Source organism: Diprion similis, chromosome 14 (genome assembly GCF_021155765.1).
Source record: "Diprion similis isolate iyDipSimi1 chromosome 14, iyDipSimi1.1, whole genome shotgun sequence".
NCBI classification, from domain to species: domain Eukaryota; kingdom Metazoa; phylum Arthropoda; class Insecta; order Hymenoptera; family Diprionidae; genus Diprion; species Diprion similis.
Window position 1 is genome coordinate 2,541,386 of NC_060118.1, and position 20,856 is coordinate 2,562,241.

The window sequence follows — 20,856 nt, forward strand, 5'->3', positions numbered from 1 at the left end:
ATCCCATAATTCTATAATTATACCTGTGTTAAACGGAGATTATATAAAAACTCCAAAAGTTGTTGCCTGTAACCCAGTTGTATCATTGAACGTATTTCTTGAATTCCATGTTTATAAATAAGAAATTTGGATTAGGCCTGATCAAGTAATTCCAAACCGCCTGGCAAATGGCGTCCAACCAAGCAGAAAAATAGAAAATAGCCGAAATGTCTTACAAGGGGAGGGTAAGATGCTTGCATTACCGATTCGATTCATCTTTATTACACGTGTAGATCATGATTAGCAGTATAAGAGATGCAAGTAGTAAGGTGCGCATATCAGCGTTCCGAGAAATTAAGTAAATGAATTATCAGTTGACTAATAATCAAAATTAAAAATTAAAATTGATAATCAAAATTTTAGTGCGTGCGTCTGAATTTTGCGTCAAAGTCAAGCTACTAACAATAAGAACGTGGTGCAGCGGCAAGAGCCCCGTTTCGTAGGTGCTGGATTGCTCTATTGAATCCCGCCGGTAAACTTATTTTCTTTCTTTTTTTTTTCCTTCAAATATTTCACATTTCTTACAACTTTAGGTGTCTTGAATAAAGCTAATTTTAGAATCAATTGTCATAGCTTCCTTTTTTAGTGGGAGAAGGCATTCTAAAAAATCGTATAGGAATTTGAAGAATTAGTACTTTTATTGCCAGTATTTTGTACTATTTATTCGACCATATTTTTTATTCACTATCAGGCTGTTCGAGTGACGAATTACTGCACAAGATGGAATGATATCGATCATAGAAGCACTGAAAACAATGATTATTACGGCATCTTGCGCATGTTATAAATCATGTATTTTTGTATAAGCATGGTTTTTTTAAAACATCAGTCGCGAAGCAAACTTCGTTCAAGTTCATGAACGTATCCTGTCATCAGACAATTTGGCCGCAAACCACGCGTATTTTATCATGCTACAGAAGATTGGTGCTGACAATTGATAGTGTACCAGAGACTGAATTTTGATTATCAATTTTAATTTTCAATTTTGATTACTGATCAATTGATAATTGATTCAATTAATTTCTCGGAAATGGCTGAGAAGCGCACCTTACTGCTTGCATAGGTTATACTTCGGGACATGAACTACACGTCAAATAAAGATGGATCGAATCGGCAATGCAAGCATTTTACCCTTCCCCTGTCAGTCTTTCTTAAGAAATCTGTTATCGAAAGCCAAATGTAGCAAATGTGACACTACTGAATTACAGAATAAATCAGAAATCGGATGGACTTCGTTCAAATAATCACACATTCAGAATCACAACCAGTCCCGTCATACGTTTTCGAATATGTCCCCATAAGCGGATAGCTTGCGCGGGGCGAATGAGGGATGTGTTAGTAACCATAATTAAGCGTCTGCAGCCATCTTGAGATGTTCAATAGAAACACTTGCATTTGCACAGGGGACCGGAAAAACTGCAGTAAATCTTGCCAAAGTATAGCCGGACTGAGTCCAAACCTCAGCTTCCAGATTGAGAACCTGACCGAAGTGACCTGTTTAACAATTTTCACAGGCTGACGCTCAGGTTTTTCTCAATACATGAAAGATTTGAACCCAACTTCTCCCATACTATAGTCTCGTAATTGCCAGCACGATGCTTCTACGCTCGTTAGACGATCATAAGACTGAACCAAAAAACGTTCTCAACAAAGATACATCTCTGACAAGGTCTTGTATTGCACCGCTTTTGCCTCGGTTTTTGGGGGAACTACGGTATTTTCAATTTTCTCATATTTTTTCCGGATCAAGAAGTGATAACTAACATCAATTCTCTTCAACTTTTTTCTATTAAATATTACTATCAACTTAGACCGTATGATTGATTCGGAGGAAAAATATTGATTGTCGTTGTTTGGGCATTTTAGATGACTGTTTATTTTGCACAGAGATTATTTCGATGTCACCTTATACATTGTGTCAACAATATCGCAAAAATGAAACAGGAATGTAAGCAAGATGTGATTAATTTGTTATCTTAAATGGAACACGTGACCATAACTTTGAGAAGGTATTGTGAGTGAAATATACGACATTCCTGGCATCAGAATCAAGTAATTCGTAATTACAGAGAATATTTGCGTCAAAAAAATTAGAAGAAATTTTTTTCTGCCAAGTTTATTATCATCAACCGCATTAAAAATACAAATTCTCTTAGAATTCTCGAATTTGCTGAATTGAGATTTTTTATAAATAATTTTTATCGATCTCATCCAATTAATGGTAGTGTAAGTTCGCAGGTGTACGTAGATCCAATGAAAACAGTAAACCATGCTTGACGTTTCGGCCCTTTGAGGGTGGCCCACCTCAGAAACTGGCTGATATATTTGAGTGTAAGTAATACAAGAAAGGAACAATATATAATCAAAAGAAGACCCAAAAAAGTTAAAATCAATTACAGTAATACTACTTACCTCAAATACTTGATACATAGCCAAAAAACATGCCAATAAAATTCTTGGTTGTAATACATCAGGACAGTACCGAAATCATTAGAAACTCAAAGTGGAATAACCAGGTCATCGATATTTATAGTATGAGGTTATGAGTTGCGGTTCTTAGAAGGAATCACCGCAAAAAGGACAATCAGTCTAAAATTTACACAAAGAACCACTGGGGCATGCTGAAGCTTTATTGGAATCGTTTCGTATCATTTCAGGTAAACAAGTAATAAAACGTAGCTCTTAAGCCGTGATCAAATGGAATCACCCCATGGCATATGTAACGTGACCTTTAGTCGTGCGAAAAGCAGGAACGAGTAAACAACCTAAGTATTTTGAACACAGATATTGTCAAATTTCAGTTACAATTTGTTAGGGCTGTTTGTTTTACCGAAAAATGTGGTTTCCATTGAAAATAAGTTTAACATTGTGCATAAAATATCTTGATTGTGACCAATGTAACATTGGTAAAACTGGAAGTCTTCCATAATTAGAATCAATGAGCACAAGAGAAACATTTTTGTGGATACGGATAAACAAACGGCCTTGACAAAACACAGGATTGCTTTTGCCAATAATTTGAATTTCAATGATGTTAGTATTGTTAATTTGATTTTGAGTAAGTTCAGCAAATATCCCCTTTCGTGGCAAAAGATCCAACTAGTCTAATAGTTAGAATTGTTGGCGCCGGGATGATTGACACCTTGCTTTCACGAATTACGAGTTGTCACTCTCTGTGTTCTTAACACTGTTCTTCACTTGTACCCGCTTTTTATACGACTAAAGGTCACGTTACTCATATCACAGCGTGATCCCATTTGATTACAGCTCCAAGAGCCATGATTTATTACTTGTTTACCTGAAATGATACGAAACGATTCCGATAAAGCTTCAGCATGCCCAGTGGTTCTTTGTGTAAATTTTAGACTGATTGTTCTTCTTTTTGCGGTGTTTCCTTATAAGGCGAGAACTCAAAACCTCATACTTTACAGATCGATGACCTCTCAGCTCCACCTTACTTTCTGATGATTTCGTTACTGTCTTGATGTGTTACATCCAGGAATTTCATTAGTATGTTTTTTGGCAATATACCATGTATTTGATGTAAGTAATCTTACTGTAATTGATTTGACTTTTTTGGATCTTCTTTTGATAATATATAGTTCCATTCTTGTATTACTTACACTTGAACATCTAATGCAACTTCTGAGGAGGGCCCGCCTTAAAGGGCTGAAACGTCAAGTATTATTGACTGTTATTATTGGACCTATGACACTGAGAACGTACACTACAGTGGAATTTTTTTTTTGGATTGTATAAATTATAGTGAATAATCATTTCTTTTGAATTTCATTGCCCTTGATGTGTTTGAAAGTCATTTTTTTAAAAAGCCTTTGAACATGATGCAGTGAAAAAAATCATGACATATCTGTTGTACACCAAAATTCAACAAATAAGAAGCTCAGTTGCAGAAAACATCGATGATATTAACTGCGGCTACATGTGTGACGCGTGTGAACGTCAACAAGGGCTTGGAAAAGGAAGACCGATAGTATTACTAAGGATTGACTACATATTGGTTCACCTATATCTTCAAATAGTATTCGAAATAAAAATCAATTATACGTAGATTTTGGGCTATTGAATATCGTACAATCCGTAATCATGCAGTGCTCTTTTACCAACCTTCAAACACACTTTGAAATACATCATACTGAACTAAGGGTATGATATTTGATTGCAAATTGTCTGCACTGCATCCTCGTTATTTGTTGAATAAGGTCTACACGTATAAATTTCATTACATGGGAACTTCTGGCGCCTTGTAAACAAACAAATCGTTTCCACTATCTACTGGAATCAATCTCTGTAATTTGAGAATATAACTACGGTAACTTTTGTAACAAACAATCATCAGGTAACCGAACGAATCTTGAATGGCTAGTGATGTAACTGGTTTTGCACCAGGTTATTTCTTGCAAGGGCTCTATAGAGTGCTACGATGTACAAGGTCAGAGAACTTAATGTAACCTCAGTTATTGAAGCACTACGAGTCGTGATTCTTTGCAGTTATATGTAGTTGTATTGTAAATTTACAGAGACTGCGATTCATTCACTGGAAGAAATCTTACAAGTAGCCACGAAATTTTGGGATAGATTATTCTAACTTTAATTTTACCATTTCACGTTATAGTTTATTGTAAGGATTTTCCTCAAATGTCGTACTTTGTTTTAGTTTCAAGTACAAATATGTAGTGAATTTACGTCAAGAAAAATAATAACGTGAACAATTTATTTTAGCTTAGAACTTCTAGTTGGATTTTATTATACATACCGGGAATCTCTGATAAAAGCGCAGTTTCCGAGACACGCGTTCACCACCAGCGCCAACACACGCACAACTTTTACGTGAGCCGAGCAAAGCGCACAAATGCTGTGAACGAAAACTTGCACATGTGTTGGCGCTGGCGGTAAACGCATGGCTCGGAATGACACTTTCACCAGACTCCCGGTATGGACGAAACTTTGTATTTTGTTGAGTAGTAGGATTTAAAGTGGTATTACTGAAAACTTACCATTTGCCCTTAAAGCAGCAAGAACACAAGTGACAAGCCTCTTTGCAACCGATTGATCTGTTACACTGGGTAGTATTGAACATATCAGTTTGGAAGGGTACTGTCTGGATAACTCTTCCGCAACGTCAGGCACGAATGAGTGAAAGTATTGTATTGCCTCCTACAAATTGCAATTAATCAAATCAATGCAACTATTCTGGATGTCTGGATACTATCTGGATACTGGATATTACTGCAGCAAACGGTTCAGAAATATACATGAATACTGTGTACTAATTACTAGGAAGTAAGGACATCTTAAATTTGGTGTATTAATAGCAAAAGTGAATATACGATATTTTTGTGGGCTCTATTCTGAAAGTCACATCATTTTTACTGCATAGTCACTGCATTATGTGAGGTTTAAGCATGCTACGGATCTCATGTCTACACGTACCAACCGATTAACCAGTGATTGATAGTATTCGAACGAAAAATTTTATTTAAATAAAAAACTGGATCTAACAGAACAGTTCGAAGACCAATGTGCATCAAAAATTTTTTGGGTGTTCATTTTCAATCTTCAAGAGAGTCAGTGACGAAGAGAATGATATAAGTTACGGAATTACCTTCTCATATTGCGGTAGATTTTTGACACTGTCTTCCAACGGATATTTAGCTTGAAGTTCTGGAATCCAGGAAATCGCCAGTTTTTGATTGAACGTTTTGAGGTTCAAAGCAGCGAGTGCATATCCCACAATGCCATCTTCATCCTCGACAACCATGCACAACTCAGGGCTCAGTAATAGGTAGCCTCCCACCAATCTAGACTCGCGTGAAAACAGTAGAATGACTTCATCCATAGTAAAATTTAGTAGGAGTAGCTAAATGCTTACCTATCAGCTATAATCGAAGTACCTCCAGATATTTGGTTGCAAATTGTCCGCACTGCATCCTCGTCGTTCGTTGAATAAGGTCTAATCGTATAAATTTTACTACACGGAACTTCTGGCGCCTTGTAAACAAACAAATCGTTGCCACTATCTACTGGAATTAATCTCTGTAATTTGAAAATATAACTACGGTAAATTTTGTGATAAACAATCACCAGTTTACTGAACAAATCTTAAATGGATAGTGATTTAACTGGTTTTGCACCAGGTCATCTATTGCAAGGGCTCCGTAGGGCACTACAATATACAAAGTCGAAGAACTTAGTGTTAGCTCTATTATCAAAGCACCAAGAGTCGTTACTATTTGCAGTTCTTGGTAGTTGTATTTAAATTTACAACTACTGTCTTGTTTAATTTAGCTGCAGATCCTGACAGACGATGACACAACTTGCTGCATACAACTCTTCCAGGGTTATAGCACATCGTCGGTTGAGGTATAGCCATTAGGACGAAGAACTCTTTATGGGACCTTAGCATGAAAAAAATAACTACATTTGAAACATCGATCCACCTCCCAATCAACTCTATTGGTTCTTACCCTGTACTATTTTCAATTTAGCTGTTAATTCTTTGAACGAAGTCTATTTCTTTTTTAATGGGTAACACCACTGTAAAAATCTAAAAATTTGACAATTTTTTTTTTTTGGATCAACGAAAGTGCTTTAAGACAATGATATTTTTTAAGAAATTTATTAGGCACATATTGAAGTATAATACAAAGAATTATTATCAACAAATATTCACAAATGGCAACACTCGCGTCATTCTAGCAAGACATATTAAATTCTACGGCAAATTTCTGGAAAATAAAATACTTATTTACATGTTTATAGCTAAGGAAATGTGTAGGGGATTAAAGAAGTATTGAATTTTCTGCGATTAGTGAGTATCTAAATAAAAAACATTGAATTTTCGACAAAGAAAGGGCAATTATTTAATAATGAATAATATTTAAATTAACTTATCGAGAACCCCTACGTATTTCTTTAGATATGAATAAGATATTTTTTTCCGGATTCAAATTTGCACCAGCTACACTACGTGCCGCAGAATTCAACTAGTCTCGCGAAACGGGCTCCAGTGTCGCAATGTTTTAATATTCGTTGATAATAATTTTTTGTATTATACTTAAACATGTACCTAATGACTTTCTTGAATATCACCTTATTAACTTTTGTTACATAAAAAAAAAATATTCAAGTATTCAGGTTTTCAGAGTAGTTTTAGCCATCAATCAACTTAATTTCTGAGCTTCTCTGACATCTTACTGTTGTCTAACTCTTATGTCTTATCTGAAAAAATTATTAATTACTAGTTTATGTGATCAGATAATCTCTTGAAATAACGTTTCAAGCGACGCAGTGTGTTTGCACCAAAACATATTTGTCTTTTGAACAAACTGAGGGGGGCAGGCGAGTTTTAACAACTTGACATTAATGATAGGCTGCTCGGCTACTTGAAGGTCCGCAAGCTTCACGGCAACCGATGGCGAAGGTTAATACTTAGAGAGGTGATAACTAATTTTGACAACGCAATCGATGCAAAGAGAATTAGTAAGATTGTGGACATATTGTGACATGCAATTACCGAGTTGGTTGGAAAATGTAGTTAAAATAATTGAACGAGAAACAGTTATTACAATGACTGTGGATAATGTTGCCAAATAATTGTATTTTAAATAATTAGAACAGCATGTAGGTAAAACGAAATTTTATAAAACAAATTTACCACAAATAAATTAGTCGACGGACAGCGGGGAAGTCCACTAATAAAATTCAGTCTACACACAATTTAGGATTAACTGCTTGAATTTGTTCGAATCGAAAATTGAACGTCTTGCATAAAAAAGTAGAAATTTACTAATCATAAAGTAATTGTGATCAGAATATGGATTCCTATTATTAAAACAGGAATACGGGATTAAGTAATTCGAATAAGTCATACACTGTTTTAAGCCTTTGCGGTTGTTTGTCTACTCTCAGCCACCAAAGCACACCTATGTCCAAATTAATACGACCGCAACGGGTTAAATTTATTCAGAAGATAGATCAGCAGAAAAAAGTAATTCCACAGGGTAAAGCGTAGTTGTCCGTTATATCCTCACAATATTCCTAGCCCAACTTCAAAAGTTGGTTCGAAAAGTTTTCGAACTCGGATGTCGTTGAATTACTGCGAAATAATAAATTGTGTTAGTACTGCATATCGTGTCAAAAAGTATTCGAAAAGTCGCCTGGAATTTTTCATGAGATGACAGTGAAGACATATTGATTCAAAAAATTAATCTTAGAGACACTGTCGGAGGATTCACAGCAGTCTGAACATAGCATATCCTCTCCTTTTCTCTTTGTAAGCAAGCTTTCACGTGCTCTTGCTACGGTCCAAGGGCCCCGACGCTATCCTTCCTGCTGTTACGCAAATGGTTTGTGTTGTAACGCCCAAAAGACGTTATGTATTATAATCCACGGAAGCAACCCACTTCCTTCGAGTCAACCACTCCGCGAATTAACTTTAGCCGCCACAAAGCACGAATATAACATATAAAAGACTGAAACTAGTCCTATAATATTCAAAAACGAGCAAAGCCAAAGAGAATAGAATAATATGTATATACTAAGAAATATACCTATAGGAGACACGCTAATCCGGCACAGCAAGCAAAAACCCATATCTATATAACGCACGGCGTCCGAGCCTCGCGCGCCGACAAAGAGGGGGAAGGAACCAAAATAGTATATAAGCCGGCACCTCGGACACAGGAGGATACTCTCTTCTTCAAGCTCTCCTTTGGAGAAGCTAATTCGCAAACAAAGGATCAACTAAGACCGCTCAGTTGATCCAATTATATACATTGTGTTCTAACCGTATAACGGCTATTTAAAGTATTATATTCTTCTATTTCGAAATCTCAGACCATTCTAAACAGCAAACCTACATAAATTTATATTATCTTTATTTACTGCTCTGCAGCACGTCAACGACTCGTAACGACTGTCATTAATTACAACACACGGCTGCGGTCGTGCGCTATTGCAGCGCACTCTGCATTGCTAACTCACACATCCATCCATATTAACGGCTGCGTCTTCTCACTATTGCAGTGAAAGATTCATTGCTGACACACACACACGGCTGCGGTCGTGCGCTATTGCAGCGCACTCTGCATTGCTAAATCATACATCCATCCACAACACCGGCTGCGTCTTCTCACTATTGCAGTGAAAGATTCATTGCCGACACACACACACACACGGCTGTGGTCGTGCGCTATTGCAGCGCACTCTGCATTGCTAAATCATACATCCATCCACAACACCGGCTGCGTCTTCTCACTATTGCAGTGAAAGATTCATTGCTGACGCACACACACACACGGCTGTGGTCGTGCGCTATTGCGGCGCACTCTGCATTGCTAAATCATACATCCATCCACAACACCGGCTGCGTCTTCTCACTATTGCAGTGAAAGATTCATTGCTGACACACGCACCCACACCTCCGGCTGCATCTTCTCACTATTGCAGTGAAAGATTCATTGCTGCGACACACACACGGCTGCGGTCGTGCGCTATTGCAGCGCACCCTGCATTGCTAAAGTACACATTCACTCACCCCCTCGGCTGCATCTTCTCACTATTGCAGTGAAGGATTCATTGCCACTACACACGCACACACGGCTGCGGTCGTGCGCTAATGCAGCGCACCCTGCATTGCTAAATCACACACCCATCCACCTCGCCGGCTACGTCTACGCACTATTGCAGTGGTGGATTCTTCGCCGCTTCACCCATGTAAATCCTCATACTCCCGCGCACAGCGTTGCACCTCCGCATCGAAGGACGAGCAGCACCCTTGGGCAGGGACCGCCCACACCAACACTTATCGACATAACCGCCCTTGGAAAGGGGATAAAGTACGTCCATCGCGTCTGTGACAGCCACAGAAAAACGAGACGTTACAGTGTCCTTGGACTTGTAATCGGAACCAGGGATCTGATCTGTGCTCGTAATTCAATCTCTTGCTCGATGGTTCATAAAAACAAGTACGCTTCTGTTCCGATTATACTTGTCAAGCTTCGTGCGATTGACATATCTCCAACTCATCACTGCCTAGAAAAGGCATGGCTTTTTATTCTCTTCGCACCTTGAGCCTAATCCCGCTGGTCTTGTGACCGCAATAAATGGCAATGAGGTTCGCCCTGGGGACTTCTACAAACTTCGGTTTGCTAGTACAGCTGATGTTAAGACCAGAAGTTTCAAATATATGTGGCATTACGATAGCGTCGTTCATATGGAGTTTGCGGATGGTCTTTAAAGTAAAGTCATCCCCTAGCTCACCGCTCAAGTCTGTGGAAAGCTCATCGTCTGCCTCTGGGCCTAGGTCGTTTCTCCTGATTGCGTGTGGATCTCTTTACGCTCGGCCCTGTGATTGGTCTTGTTCTGGCTCTGGTGGCATGTCTCGTGGTGGTTCACACACTATATCGCATATTGGGTTCTCAGCTCAAGTTTTAGAGTCAGTGGCAATAACGCTACTTTGCTAACTCTTCTCCATCCCATGTCAGCGCTTGTTCATCTACCAGGTTTGTATCTAAATCTGAACCACTTTGATGTGAATTCCATCCGTGGTCATCTGGATTACATGCGCTTTCATTTTATCTTATTCAACTATCAGGTCATCGCTGTCACCGAGTGTTTGCTTTATCCGGAGACCTTTGATAACTCGTAGTCCCCTTAGGTTACTCTCTGTTTCGAAATTATCGTATTGGTAAGATGGGTGGTCGTGTCACACTTCATGTTCGCAACTTTCTTCATGGAACATCCTTCGTGAGTGTTGTCGGTTTCTTACTAGATGAGTATAATATCCCGGAAACTAAAATTGAGTGCAAAATCTTTTAGACGAACGTTATAAGGTTCAAAAGGGGAAAAAAGATATCCGATTTTCCGTAAGTGGACCCGCCCAGGTCAGATGAAGGTCGACTCGTTTTTTTTTTTTTTAATGGAACAGTATATTTTTTTCATCGGCATCTGAAAAGGCATCAAAATCAGCATTCAAAAATACTGCATACTTACTACCTAAATTTGACTGGTGATGAGATACGAGCCGGTCGAGTTGCTACGGAAGGTTCCTGTCCTACTTGCTTTATGAATTTTGCATGTTAAGCAGGATTCGCAGAGGTCTGCATCTGACAAAGGGCACGAAATGAACCCTTCCACGGTGGCCCCCTTTTACATTTTATTTCTAAATATTCGTTCTTTTTTTTTAACTTTGTCTTAAATTTTTTTGATTATTTCATTTATTTAACTTTTAATAATGAAAAATTTTCCTTTTTCAAGTATTTTTCAAAGAAAATTTTGTTTATTTTATCGGAAACTTTAAAAATAAAACGCTATTTGGAAACCACATTTACGATAGCAAATTACGTACGGTTATGAATCACCTCAATAAATGTTCCAAAACATTTCTGCGCACTTCCATGTACCGTTTCTCTCGCATTTGAAATTGTTCGACTGTGTATAGTACTACAGCTCTCGGAATAGCGCGACATGCGTTGATGATTCGATAATTTGCTATCGTAAATACGGTTTACGAATAAGGTTTCATTCTTAATTTTTGATGAAAAAAGCAAGCATCCCTTCAAAAATATTTGAATAAAATAATAAAATCAGATAATTGTTACGTTTGGCGTTCCGCCAAAAGTCTTCCCGATCGTTTCGCTGCCTGCTAACTCTCCCACGATCCTCATAGCAACCTCATGGTCTCCACTCCGACTTTCTATCTCTATCCAGCACTATCGGCCTTAATCTGTTAATTTTATTACTCACTATTCTGGATTCTCTCATCTTTCGTGCACTCGTACTCTCTGCCCAAGCATTTCGATTCTAACGTCCGTCTAATATAGTTCTATTCCACTATCTATCAAATACACTCGACTTCCAACATTCAAACAATCCACTTCGTTTAACTATATATTTAAATACGTCACTATTCCAATAAAGCATTCACACATTCAATCATAAACCTTATTTAAATCAATTCTTAAGTACCATTCACAAACTTAGTGCACTGATAGGGGCAATGGTAGTGCAGTGCGGAAGTTTGAGAATACGAATACCACGCGAGCTTTCACATTGGAGTAGTGCAGGCGGTAGTGGGAACAGTAGAATTAGTGGAAAACCTTGCAATCTCCAAGCTTCTGTACTGCACCACAAATCAAACGACTGCAACGACCAATCAAAACAGACGCCTCGAAAATTCGTGCAGAATCCTCACCAAAAATTAACAGGATAGATGCCTGATATAGACGAATTAATCACTGAGAAATTACAAAATTATCCGGTAGTATGGGATCGATCCTTAGCAATCTTTCGTCAGTCAAGAAAGAAGAAAATGCCTAAAAAGAAATATTTTTAGTAATATTGCGCGAGTACACAAGACTTTCTAGGTGAGAGGTTTATTTTCATCCATTCTCGATAAGGTCCGTTGGGTTATTCAACTTGTTTTGAAAGTCTTTGAAACTCGAAATGGCAAATCCTCCTACACTGCAATACCGACGAATTGTGAACGCCATTCTGCACTAACGCTACACGCTGCACTACCACTGCACTACCACTGTACTATGTCTGTTGTGAATAATACTTTACTCCATCCTTCATTTCTTAGCTCAAAAGCAGTGACGAGATCGGACCCAAGGATACCCGAAACAACATCTCGGGTGAGTATGGAGATATATCGTCAGCCACTTCCTAATTCAGTAACATAATTTAGAAAACTAAAGGTAAAACTTGGAGAAAATATGAATATTTAGAAAAAAAGGTGAAAGGTGGCCAATCACGAGTATTCATGCCGCGGCCGCTGTCAGTGGCCGCCTTTGAGAATCCTGCTTAACATGCAAAACTCATGAACTTAGCACGACAGAAACCTTCCATTCAACTTGACCGCCGCGTATCTTCCATACCAGTCGAGTTTGAGTGGTGAGTACATAGTACTTCTTGATGCAGAATTTGATGCCCTTTCAGATACCGATGGAAAAAATATGCTGTTCCATTCAAAAAAAACCATGTTGATCTTCATTTGACCTTGGCGGCTCCACTTATGGAAAATCTGAGACTCTCGTGCGACACCCTGTATACTAGTCTCTGGCGCTAGTCCACTACCCTTTCCACTCGGCTTCATTCGTGTGCTTGAACGTTGAACCATATGTTTCTATGCATTTTTCACCTACTTCAAGGCAAAATAACGCTAAACTGAGATAAACGATTTGTATATGGTATAGTCTACTTTAAAAATCCGTTTGGAAAATTGAAGTCAGACCATTTCTTGAGCAAGGATTCATTATGCAAAATGACTTACGAAAAATTCAATAGGCAATTGTGCAAAAACCACTAATACGACAGCACCCGTCCTTAGCCAACGTATTCTGCATGTTATTGGCTAATATGTCGCAGATGGCCTACGCTACAACTTGTGAATTGGCATTTTCGAAAAATAATCCCATTTGTATGGTTTTTAAAAGTTTTTTCGGGATGAAAATGACTCAATCACATCGATTTTAGGCTCATTTTCTTATTGAAGTACAAGGATTGTTTTGTCAGTTTTCATCCTAGAAGCGAAAAATTATCTCTATCATCATAAATTATCTATTAGTTGTACCCCGAACTGAGTGTTACAAATATGTAAAATTTCACCTATCAATCGTGTTTCTTTCAGTATTTACGGAGGTCTTTAGCGAAGGTAAAGACACAGCACGTTTGGCTTTAATCTCAGTTTATATTTGAATAACCAAATTATATATTGAGAATCATGTAGTGTTAGCGGCAACTCAATTATTGTTAGCTCGCGTAACGGACTATTAGAGCCACGCCCGGAAGTGTCGTCATGCAAGTCATAGAAAAAAGATGGCGGGCTTGTTCGAGTCACTACAAAGAAGTGGGGTTATGTCGTTTACTTTAAAAAACTCCAACACTTCCTCTTAATGAAATCTCCGATCCCTTGTATTTTCTTGGCGATAGCCCCAATATTCTTACACACTCATTGAATTTTGGCTTGATACGTGACTTCGTGAGTACGTTGACTGGCATTTCTTCCGGCGGAGCATGTTTCAAGACGAGTAATCGGGACTCAACAATCTCTCGCATGAAATGTTAACAAACGTGGATATGCTTGGTTCCGGAGTGGAAGATAGGATTTGTGACAGGTGTCTAGTGACACCTGCCGACACTTGCTAGATTTAAAAAAAAAAAGAAAGTCAAAACAAGTATACATAAGCAACTAGAGTCAAGCAAGAAAGCTCGAACTTCCGTTAAGCCACGTTCTTCTCTCGCCGAGTAACCGTCCGAACAGTCAGTCGCCGAGTGGCCGCTCAACTGAGCAGTAGTTTCACATATAACTCCTTATGGCAATGAGTCGCTCAAATTTACGAAGCCAAAATACATGTAAAAAACCACGATAACGATCATCTACAATTACCAGGCCATGAATACGTTGGCGTTGAAAAATCCTTTATGAACAACGAAACATGTGGGCAAGGATGAATAAACCAGGAAGGAACGATCAATCGGAGCACATGGCCCAATAATGAACATCTTATCCGGACATCACGAACTGTTACCTCATTGTGATACAGTTCTTGATTGCACGTCGACGTTATTAAGTTAAGTAACTCATTGTAAAACCTCAATTCATAAGCTCCTTGTTAGACATGAATTGAAAATCTCTGGAATTTAGCTTCTTTTTTATTCAATTTCGAGTCACTGGCAGAGATTTTCTTTTTGTGTAATAAAATATAGAGTCAGAAATTTCAATAATTTAGGGAATCGTCCAGATAATTTAAGCTTTAAGAGCTTCTCGGCCTGTTAGCCTTTCTGTTTTTGGTTTTTTTTTTATGTGTAAGCATGAATGTGTGTGAATGTGAAATCTAGTTGATAAAAATCAAACAAATCATTGTTCGAGAATCTCAAAATAATGGAGCTTTAGCTCGAATAAATATCGCCTTTCAAGTGTTAAAGTAAAATGTTTCCTGCTTCATTTTATTCCGATTAATCTTAATCCTTATTCTAAGGCAACGTAACGAAACCGTTACAGATTCTTTGCGGTTTTCTGACCGCAATAGTTTTCATTGCAAGGAATAACTCCCTAACACTAACACTAACCCCCAATTCCTCGGGAAACCGCTGGCAATAAATAGCTTCTCTCGCAGCGTCGCAAAGTGACATGTACTCGGCCTCCGTCTTTGACGTAGGAGTGGACGCCTGTTTCGTCGATCCCCACGTGGCGGCGGCGCTGTTCATGGTGAACGCGTGTTCAGTTAAATATCGCCTGTTTTCGATGCATCCGGCGTGATCGATATCAGCATATGCAAGAATAGACTCCTCGCTGTGTTTGTAGATAAACTCCAAACCAGCCGATTTCTGCAAATAGCGCAACGGCTTCTGTCTTGCACTCTAATAAGACTTGCCGAAATTGTCGTTGTATTAACTCAACACGCTCACGATAAGGATGCTAATTTTCACCCGAGGGTGACTATGCGTCTTCTTTGATAAATCTCTCGCCGATGAGCACGGGTGTCGAAACTGGGTTGCAGTCTTTATTACAAAGCGCTCAAAAATTGACTTGATGTAGGTGTCTTGGCTAATAATCTTCTGGGTCCTTGAGGTCAAAGACTTTCTGTAGGGCGGCTCCGAAACTTGCGATCTTTTCAGGATCGCAGCTCGTTACAAGGATTTCATCAGCGTAGATGACAACAGAACAAAAATACAAGGATCAGTGGTGGTAGGCAATGCTCCGAGTATTCGTAGTTCTTCGTCGAAACGTTTGTAACAAACGCGACCTGCTTGCTTCAGGCCGTACAGCATTTTCTGCATGCGTCAAGTCAAATCTTTTCTCCTCGCGAGAGAGCTTTGAGCTGTTTTCCTTTTCATTTAAGTGTCCGTTGAGATATACTTTTGTCATGTCAAACTGGTGAACTGGCACATTTTCCTCGTTACGACAGCGATGGCGATCTTGATCGAGTCGAAGCGAGTGACGGGGGTAATGGTGGAATGCAAGTCCCTTCTGTTCTCCTGCGAATATCTTCTGACGTCAACGCGTGCTTTGTACTTCTCAAGCGCATTGTCATTGACCAACTTTTCACACAGAACGAGGCGACTTCCAATGGCGTTGAGTACCTTTGACCTTGGCACGTCCCCTCACGTTTGATTCTTCAAAATCTATCTGACTTCGTCGGTCATAGCGTCAATCCATTCATGTAACTCTGGGCTGAAGTGTGTCGTCAATAAATGTGCAAAAGTATTTACTACCGCGTTGTGAGGCTGCTCACAGTGGTCTGCATACATCCGCATGTATGATGTAGCCTGGCACCATCTTTTTGAGCAAAGCCGTGGAAAAAAGGTAGCTGACCTGAGGTTTCTTGTTACACTCTGGCTTGTTCTTGGTTTGACAGTAGTTCAAATCGTCGAAGCGCCTTGCAACGAGTACGACGCTTCCATTCTTGTTGAAAGTCACTCGATATACCTAGTCAGTTATCTTGCTAACTGAAATTTGGTTAACCCGCTAGTCGTGGACGTACAGCGTACTGTTGAAAGTCACATTATTCACTTCGTCTTTCACCTTTATTGCGACAGACACGCATGTCCTGCCCTGTCCACGAATGTTTGCATGAGCGTCGCTCACCAAATGGAACTTTCCCGCTGCAGTTGGGTTCAGCTGTGTAAATACCTCTACGACCGTGCACATGTCAGATATGCAGTCGCTTTCAAGACACCATGTAGTGCGTCAAGTGTCTTCGGCGACTCGATGAGTTTTGGCCGCTACGTGTGGTGAAACGAACAAGGTAACATTCGCGTTGCTTTGCGGAGCACGCGACTTAATTGAGTTTTGTGACTGTGGACAATTTCTTGATCGATAATCAATCTTGTTGCATCCGTTTTACTCTTGGTTGCTTCTTATTTTACTAGGTATGATCATTAAGCTTTCGGACGTACAAAGCGTTTTGAGTGTCATTTGTAGCTGTGCCCTTGCGAAAATCGTATTCTTCTACAATTTTGAAACGTAGCGAGTCCGGCATCTGTAGCTTGTCACGCGTGGCAATCACGCAACGAAAGTTCTCTCATGCGTCGTGCACGTTGCGCAGTAGAATCACTGTAAGTAAATCCTCGTTGATTTCTACTTCCATGTCAGTTAACCTGTCGAAGAAACGTCCTCTTCCTCTTGCTCTTTTATTTTCATTGACATGAGCAGATTGAACAGGTTGGCCTTACGCGCCGACCTTTTCGACTGATATGTTTCTTCGAGCTTTCTCTAGATCTCGTTTGCCGTGTTGCATCCCCTTACTTGTTTGATTTCTGACAAGCTTATAGCTCATTTAACGCTCGTTAACGTAAAACTATGTTTGACTGGGCTTTCACGTCTGCTTGGTTCTATTTCAGTTCTGCTTCGACATCAGCTTTGTTATTCTCGCCCGCAGGAGCGATAGTCTCGTTGGCTTAAGGTGCATATAAAGACCCGTTGTACACCTCGAAAACGCGGTGAGTTAAAACTCCTATACCGCTCAAGCGATCAGAGTTAAACTTGGGCAGTTAATGCCTTACTTTGGCAAAAAGTGGAGCGTCTTTTTACTTTTTCAAAATTTTGAAAAAAAATTTACAGATTAGTTACCACCCACAGAAATTGGCCAAATTTCCACAGTTACACTGAATTGATCGAACTATCCGGTATGATGCCACTCGGCGGTGATGAAACTCACATTTTGAGCCCAGTCCCATGAGGTTTGATGGTGAATTGACAAAATGGCAGCTAATCTGGTTTTCGATTACGAAATACACCGAAATCTCATTTTGGCGATATTTGTTATCGATATTACGCGCATGCCGGTAATGTGTATATGCACCTTAACCCCAAGCATCGTTTTTTTTTTTAATACGACACAGATGTGGATCTTCCTCGTATCGCAGTTCTCGTTATTCAACACTTCGAATCTGGCGGTGGTCGTATTCATCGTAGCGGGCACTCGAATATTTCGAACAGTTGAAAAAAAAGTCGGTCACCGTGAGGCAAACTCACTTCTTATTGTTACATCAAACTTCTTGGAACGCCTGGGTCCAAAAACCTTTTAGTATTTAGGGAGAACTTTAGCGAGAGTAAAGACACAACAGGTTTGGCTTTGAACTAAGTTTATATTTGAATAACCAAGTAACAAATCAAGAATGATCGAGTAATAGCGGGGACTCGATTGCTGTTAGCTCGCGTATCGGAGTGTTAGAGCCGCGCCCGAAAGTGTTGTCATGTGAGTCGTAGAAAATAGATGCAGGCATGTCCGCATCATTACAAACGAAAGGGATTGTGTTGTTTAATTCAAAGAACTCCAACAATTTTAAGTTACAGTTAGTTTACGGGTGCGATTCAAGTCCAGAAATCTCGTATTATTTTCCAGATTGATTGGTCTATTATGTGTACAGTGCAACTTCATGTATATGTTTTTCAAGAGGTGTGGCAATACTGACGCTTAGGTGAGAGTAACGTTGAAGTGGAATACGTGAATATTCCCACTCTTCATGATTGGAAAATAAGAAATGCATGATTTTTAGCGGTTTCACGCTACTGCGGTTGGTTGTGTTCATTACGGTTCTCTATTTTCCGACCGGCCTAGGCTATTTTACGTCAAACATTCCCACATCAGGTATCATTTCCCTACGGAACGTTTAGAGAAAACTTTTCCGGATTCGAGAATTTATCCCGCGGAGAATGGAGTGGTGATAGTCAGGCGTCAGGCTGACTCTCAATATTGACTTTTTGAATCGGTAGTCCGTCACTGTTACCTCCCAAACAATGCTCAATGTCTTCCTGAATACATTTCGATGCGTTGTACAGTACTCATACAGTTTATTATTTTATAGTACTTCCACGACACTCAAGTTTCTATACTTTTTTTGTATTTATATACATATACACTTTCTGGTGTAGAATTACTTTTTTTTTGTTTATCTGTTTTCGTGAATAAATTTGAAACGGTTTATGACTTAAACTGAATTGCTGAAACCCGTTCTCCCGTTTCAGTAACACAAATGCCCATTCTGTTTACAATTCCTTTATAATTTATAAATTTGGATTTTTCACGTAAGGCTTTCAATCGCAGCAATTTCAGTTTTTGATTTGAAGAAATTTAATTACTTGACCCTAAATTGATCAAAAAACACAGGCCTGCGAAATATAACTTTATTTCATCTTATTATAACGATCCCTTTTCTTTAGGTATTTAGGTATGTTGAATTAAAATATAGCACTAGTTATTTTACAGCACTTCCGAGATTTATTTTTATGCAAGATATGAATATTTACAGATTTCAAAACAATTTTTACGAAAAAATGAAATATAATGAATACAAAAGTGAATGTTCAGTTATCAAATAAACAGCATTGATTTTAAACAAGATACAATAGACTAGATAAAATAAAAAACTTGTATTATCTTTTTCTACTTTCTTCAAACCCCCTGTTCAATCTACTTCGCTTGTACTTACGTAACTCTAAATATGTTTAAAAATACCATAAATAACAACTAGTGAGGGGAGATGAATATTTAAATCTCAACACTATTATCAATACATATAATTAACACAGAAATTGGAAGTTAACTCTAGTAGAACTAAGAAAATATGAAAACGAAAATCTCAGAAAGTTTATGTAACAGAATTTTTTAAATATTTTATTCATAGATTCTTTCATAATACCTATCGAAATTTCTACTCAATTTTGCCAGGAAAAAACTGATTTTTTATTACTCAACTTCCAATGTCTTCCAACTTCCAACGTCCAATGACTAATTGATTTGTAATAAATTTACTTTATCAAATTTCGTTTCACTTGCATACTATTTTGATTTGCTTGATTTTTTGCTTACCACACTCTGCACAAAATTCAATTATTTCACAATATTAACCCTGCGCGGATCATATGTTTTTCTATGACACCCTCGCTCATATGGGTCCTTCTCTGGAATATCCTTTATTGATTCTACTTGAAAGTTTCACAGTTGTCATAGTCGTTGCATTCTTTTATTTTTAAACGAAACTTTGCTCGCCTTCTCTTGGTTTCAACATTAATATCAGTAAGGCGTGTGCATGTGAACCAAAATGAAAAAGACCCCAAAGTCGTGGAAAAAAAATCACTGCTAGTATTAAGTAAGTTCGACAACCACTTTTCGAAAACGACCAACCGCATATCCCGCAATAGTCAGGGCACATTTGCAGTTTTTTTTACTCCAAGACCTTTACACACCAAGTACAAAACAATTCATCGGCTAATCAGTCTTGAATCGTTATGTCGGGTGTGTTCTTTTGAATCTTTAATATTTAACTTGAAAATTATAATTAACGATCTCAAAAACTCAAACCTATTATTCTTGAGTCTTTGTCGGCCATTTTGCAGCCACTATTTCAAAATTTTCAAATTTATTTTCAAAACGATGGTAAATCAAATTTCAATTCGGAATATTTGTTACGAAATTCAATAAAGTTGCTGTTCTTTTTTATGCACTTGATAAATTTTCAACTAACTGGTTGTTTCGGATTTTTTTGGTTTTATTCTTGAATTAAAATTGAAAAATAGATCAGTGTCGTGATTGTATTAGATCATCTCGTAAAAGGATGCAGAGGAATAGAATTGTTGGAATGGTGTATCAAATATTTTGGTTGTCCATGGATATGTGGGAGAGGACCGTTTCTACAAGTGGCGACCCCACAAATTCGTTTCTTCCGATTTGCTTCGAAAGGTTTGTTTTTACAAGTTGCGGTCTTACAACTTCGTCCCAAAGGTTTTTTTTGACAAGTTGCGATCCTACAAGTTAGTTTCTACCAACGAACGGCGGTTTTAGTATTGTT

The 20,856-nt window shown here is 38.5% G+C and overlaps 1 protein-coding gene across 2 annotated transcripts in view; it reads right to left on the bottom strand.

Moving 5' to 3' along the window:
- Positions 1-20,856, bottom strand: part of LOC124414604 (protein O-GlcNAcase) — a 126,699-nt gene that overhangs the window by 4,412 nt on the left and 101,431 nt on the right. For both annotated transcript variants that reach the window (XM_046895586.1, XM_046895585.1), the window contains 3 exons: positions 5,930-6,093; positions 5,663-5,858; positions 5,055-5,214 (listed from right to left, as the gene is read on the bottom strand). In XM_046895586.1, the coding sequence (XP_046751542.1) occupies positions 5,055-5,214; positions 5,663-5,858; positions 5,930-6,093 (520 nt within the window). The remainder of the gene's footprint in view (positions 1-5,054; positions 5,215-5,662; positions 5,859-5,929; positions 6,094-20,856) is intronic.